The 6,000-nt window shown below is 41.0% G+C and overlaps 1 protein-coding gene across 1 annotated transcript in view; it reads right to left on the bottom strand.

The window, feature by feature from the left end:
- Window positions 1-1,783: 1,783 nt before the first annotated feature.
- Window positions 1,784-6,000, bottom strand: part of LOC149441828 (uncharacterized) — a 39,906-nt gene continuing 35,689 nt past the window's right edge. Inside the window, exon 3 of the mRNA XM_089656850.1 lies at window positions 1,784-4,316. Within this exon, the coding sequence (XP_089512976.1) occupies window positions 3,210-3,983 (774 nt within the window). The 5' untranslated portion in view covers window positions 3,984-4,316 and the 3' untranslated portion in view covers window positions 1,784-3,209. The remainder of the gene's footprint in view (window positions 4,317-6,000) is intronic.

The raw sequence follows: 6,000 nt of genomic DNA, 5'->3' as shown, positions 1-6,000 counted from the left end.
TGAGAGTGAGAAGAATCATTCTGAGGCCATCGTTCACGGGTAACTATCTGAACTGATAACCTATAAAGGCTCTTAAAGCGTCATCTTTGAACAATTTTTGGTACTGAAGTTTGTCACCATTTCACAAGTACGCACAATTTGTAAAGTTTGACATGTTTGGTATCTATATACTTGATGACAACCCCATATTTTATATTTCACCAAACAAATTGGGTCATATATTGTGTTCTTTGCGCACTAACATTATCTTTTTTTACAGAAAATATGCATTTGATAAACAGCTGTACTAATATTCTGCGACATGAAAAATGGCAACTACCACCATTATATTCTCCAGAGTCTCTGCTTTCAGAAAATAAAAAGAAATGTTTGGGGTTTAACTAATCATATGGCCTGAAATGTGAATTTAACTAAAAACAAAAGCAAAATAAACTCTGGCAGTGAAAGAAAATACAGCAATATATAACATTTCCAAATCAAAACTATGATAGCAAATAATGGCTTAAGAAGCAAACCCACCATATTACTCAACCAGGTTCCAACTAAACCCACCCAAAACATTGGATCCCACCTCCTCCCACCCAGGTTCCTGTTGGAACTCCTTTACCTTGTGTAGATATCCCCTTCTGAGATCCTCATGATCTAATATAAACGTACAACACTCTCTATCTGACATCATTTGTAGAGCCCACCTTGGTCTGCCAAGAGATAGTCAGCTGCCAAGCAGTTCTGTGACACCACCTTAGGTGGTGGAGCCACTTCTGCTGTCAGCTCTGCTATAACATCAATGGTGTCATTGGTTATCTGATCCATGACTCCAGTACATCTTACGTATCTTAGATTCCCCATCCCGTCTATGAAGGGCTCACTGCATAAAGCAGCTCCAGTCCATAGAAAATGTTTCTTCTCACTGGAAGGCCAGGGGAGTATTGGGAGAAATTGAGGTTTCCCTTACAGATATGGGGGGAGGGGCAACATAACCTAAAGTACAGCTATGGGTGGAATTGAAGGGAAGACATTTTAGGGTGCTCCTTCCACACAAGAAGCAAATGTTATCTTGAAGGACTAGGAATCCATTGGACCAATGGGGATTAAACATTCTGCAATTACATTGAGAAACCATGAAATGTTACTGTCCTGTGATTGGCTCTCCTATTGTTAGTGAAGTAAGTGAGACTCCCCTTGTCGGTGTCATTAATGGAAACAAACCACGTGAAATGTTTCTTCCAAATCCAAAAAGGTGACCCCCTTGGGTAAGTACCCATCCTACTATTCCTGATATGAGGTTGTAGTCCCTGCTACTACAGGAAACATGTGGACAATCATTTACACCTTTTACAGCAGGACAGTAAATATCAGAACACAATTCAAACAGAAGACCAACAGCAGGAAGTCTGCTAACTGAATGTGTAATGCAATCTGTCATTAGCATTCCCAGAGTTCCCTCTGCAACATAGTTGTATCAGTTGTTGGTCCTGTCTGTAGATCTGTTATTTCCCACCTTCTGTAAAAGGGTGACAACCCTGATCATTCTGCAGGAACATTACACCGCAGCGTTGTCACCCTGTACAGGGAAGTCTTAGATAGATTATAAGTAAGACACACAACAAGTAAAGTCCAACTCCAGCTAACGCTTCTACAGCAGTTACAGCAACAGGATTTCTATAAGGTTCAACCCCCCATATGAATGGAAGATGACAGTTGTAAGCACCCCCAGCAGTGTTATATGGTGTTTCCCAACCCCCCCCCCCCCCCACTTTAATTTTTGCCAAATAGCTTGGCCTTCTACATGAAGCAGAAAAAACAGATCTACTAGGAGGGTCAACAGGTAATAAAAATGTTACAAGGGGAGACTTGGAAAAACATAAAACGTTTATGCTAATGACAGATTCCACCATTTATGTAATTATTGATTTTGCCCATTGTTACACCTTAGTGTCGATGTCTTAGCATTCCCAGGAATAATTAGCACTCTTTGCACACTTTGCCCCAAAAAGGGACCCGTTCATTCAGAGTCATTAAGGTGAACCCCAATAAGAGGAATTTCAGTCTCCCAGAAGAAGTGGTAGGAATATGACCGCACACTTAGCACTTTGTAAGTTCAGATCTCTTGCAGTTGTACCGTGTGAATAGTTTATGGAGATGAGCAATAGCTGGACAGAAAAAAAAAGATAACAAGGACATCCAATCTTCACCTGATAGAATCCCTTTTGAGAAAACCAGATGAAACATAAGTGGTCAGCTGGGAGTAGGTGATACTGTTGAATACATCCCCTTAAACAGCATTAACTCCGTGTTGGAAGGCCTACACCAGCTTAAGAAGTTACTCTCTAACCAAACAGAGACCTCTATCTGGCTGGTATCTCAGCTATAGACCTGCCTGCAAAGATGTCATCCATGAGAGGAGATGGAACATGGAAAGGAGGCATTGATCATGGGAGAGGAGGTGGAACATGTAATGGGAGGTGTGGACAAGGTGGGCTTAGCTGGAACCCTCAAGCCTAGCTTATGGTGTATCAATTCTCAAAAGAACCTGGAATGGACTCTCCTAATGAGGTTTCAGAGGCTTGGCAAGAAGCCATTGGACCCCATCCTAGACTCTGGTACTGAGGCATTGTTGGTCATGTATTGGTTGGTCAGATTCTGGCAATGAAGAAAACACATGGGAACATAGCTCAGTTAGTGAATGATGAGAATGAATTACATGTTCAGTCAATACTCCATAAAAAAGGATAAAGATGAGAATGATGAGGAATACAGTTCAGTCATTGTTGTTTGTCTGAAAAAATGTCCAAAGGTGAAATATTCACAGGCCTTCTAGGTGTGTTTCTGATAGACATAATCACTAAACCCAATGAATCCGATCATTAGAGTCCTGTTTGTTCAAAGTTTTTTTTTTTATTAAGTAGCATCATGTCTTCCCTAGTTTGTGGGAAGACATGGGGCCTGTGAACCTAATGGGACAGCTGTGACTTCTTTAATATTGCCCCTTCTTCTGGAGTTTCCTCTATGCAGCTCAAGCTTGTGAATCCTCTGGTGATAGATTAGCCTGGAATTACCTGTAAAAGCTTTTTCACATTCTGAACATTGATATGGCTTCTCTCCAGTGTGGATCCTCTGGTGTATGATAAGATGTGATTTCCATATAAAAGCTTTATCACATTCAGAACACTGATATGGCTGCTCTACAGTGTGGACCCTCTGGTGTGCTATGAGAACTGACTTCTGTGTAAACGTTTTATCAATTCAGAACACTGATGTGGTTTCTCTTCAGTGTGCATCCTCTGGTGTCTGATAAGATATGACTTCTGTGTAAAAGCTTTGTCACATTCAGAACACTGATATGACTTCTCTCCAGTGTGAATCCTCTGGTGTGATATAAGAACTGACTTATGTCTAAAAGCTTTGTCACATTCAGAACATTGATATGACTTCTCTCCAGTGTGAACCCTCTGGTGTGCGATAAGATGTGACTTCCATGTAAAAGCTTTGTCACATTCAGAACACTGATATGACATCTCTCCAGTGTGGATCCTCTGGTGTGTGATAAGATATGACTTCCATGTAAAAGCTTTGTCACATTCAGAACACTGATATGGCATCTCTCCAGTGTGAATCCTCTGGTGTCTGATAAGATGTGACTTCTGTGCAAAAGCTTTGTCACATTCAGAACATTGATATGACTTCTCTCCAGTGTGAACCCTCTGGTGTGCGATAAGATGTGACTTCCATGTAAAAGCTTTGTCACATTCAGAACACTGATATGACATCTCTCCAGTGTGGATCCTCTGGTGTGTGATAAGATATGACTTCCATGTAAAAGCTTTGTCACATTCAGAACACTGATATGGCATCTCTCCAGTGTGGATCCTCTGGTGTCTGATAAGATGTGACTTCCTTGTAAAAGCTTTGTCACATTCAGAACACTGATATGGCTTCTCTCCAGTGTGAACCTTCTGGTGTGTGATATGTTTTGCCTCCATTGTAAAATCTTTGTCACGTTCCAAACAAGAAATAGCTTGAAATGACTCCTCTTATGTATACATGGGTTGGACTTTACTGTAAAGCAATTGTCACATCCAGAACACTGAAATGACTTTTCTCATGTTGTCCTCGGAGGTTGGATCAGTGTTGAAGAGGACCCAAAGCACTTTTGACATTTAGAACACGGATATGACTTGTGTCCTGTGTGACTCCTCCAGTGAACTGCAATACAAACTTTCAGTCAATTACAACACCCAGATGTTTGGTTTCCCATGTGACTGAGTTGTATTCACAAACACCAGCATGACTGAAAATGTGGCTCATCAATCCACCTGTACAAAAAAAAAAAAAAATCAGAATTCTATATAAAGGTCTAAAGTTGGTTTTTATTTTTAATTATCATTATTAAATATATCTTATATATCATCGCAGGCTGTGTCAGCATTATGGTTGTCCTCAAAGGGCCAGTTGTAATTGTAAGGCTAGATCTCCAGAGCACCTCACCCCCCCATTACATCAGATGCCAAGAACCCCACACCCACCCTAACATCACTGTGCACCTCCTTTGGAGGCAGAGCTGGAAAGCAGAAAGTGCAGGGTCTGGAGGAGGACCAGAGGAGGAGTGGAGTCAATTACCAGAGTCTGCTGAATGCTGAGACCAAGGGAGGTGGAGATGAGGGGATGCTGCAGCTGCACTGAGAGGTGCAGGATTTGTCAGAGGAGTTCTAGTCTCTTCAATGCTGCCAACTGCTGAGACAAGGTGGGGGAGGAAACAAGGGGGTACCTGCAGGAGAGGTACAAGGGCCACATTAAATAACTTAGAGGGCAGGATCTGGATACAGGTGTTTGACACCTGTGTTATATATATAGAAAGCATATGTACATTATCATTTGTATATATATATATATATATAAAATATTTTACCCACGTGCTGACAACCTGTAGTATGTTACCTCAGTTTCATCAAAAGTAAAAGACCATATCCTACAAGCCCTTGCACCCCCCCTCCACACCTACTGTATACATTTCCAATGCATACCTTTGACTCACTGCCCCCGCTCTCTGCTGCTCGGTAGCTGAGGTTATATATCATGGACCTGCCAGTGCTGGGATTCCAATATGCTGAATAGGGGCTTGAGACCAGATATGCCTTTAATGTTCCTGCATTTGCATGTCCTCATTCTTCCCATTTTCTTTTCCCTGGGATGACTTACGTCTGATTCTTTGCCTATGTATTGCTATGTATCTTTTTGTTTGCTATATGTGTATTACCTCCTATTGCATTTCCGACTGATACCTTGTATTACCTGGACCTATTGTATGCTCTGAGTTTATTAATAAAATTTATGGAAAAAAAATAAAATATTTGTTTAAATTAAACTAAATTGTATTATTTAAGTTTTTAAGTGCACACAGTATATCCAACATTCAGCCCAGACAATGGAGTCATACATTCTCATGTATAAGCAGTTGTGGCAATGTTACAGATCATACAGAACAATAACTTGCTTTGTCTCTGGTTTCACTTTTACCTTCAATGTCGCAAATGCACTAATACGGCTACAATCACCTCAAGCAACCTTCAATAAACAAATAAAAAGAGAAAAAAGAAGCAACGTAGAACAATTCACCTGTACATGGCAAGTAACTCTCTCCAGTACATACATAGAGAGCTGACACCGTTCAAGTAGGCCTGTGTCTACAGGATCATACACCAAGTATCGGCCTCCAATGTAGTTACCATTTAGTAGGGTACAATTGGCTGGTCCATTTTTTGGGGCCTAAAAAAGTTAAACCTATAAAAACCTATGACAAATGAAGTATGGGGAGTGAGTACCGGAGTATCCAGCCAGTTCTGCCAGAGAGCCATAAGTCTCCTAGGAGAAGTTAGGTTTTCATGTATTATTATGGGGTTCACCTGCTCAATCCATGCCTGGTGGGAGTATGAGTTGATAACCAGAATGCTTGGATTCGATTTGCAGGTTCGTTCAGAAAGTACATCTAAGGATCCAGAA

This window comes from Staurois parvus, unplaced genomic scaffold (assembly GCF_062004578.1).
Source record: "Staurois parvus isolate SC_StPar_1 unplaced genomic scaffold, SC_StPar_1.0 ptg000942l, whole genome shotgun sequence".
In the NCBI taxonomy this organism is placed as follows: Eukaryota; Metazoa; Chordata; class Amphibia; order Anura; family Ranidae; genus Staurois; species Staurois parvus.
This window is presented reverse-complemented; position numbering and strand designations above follow the sequence as displayed.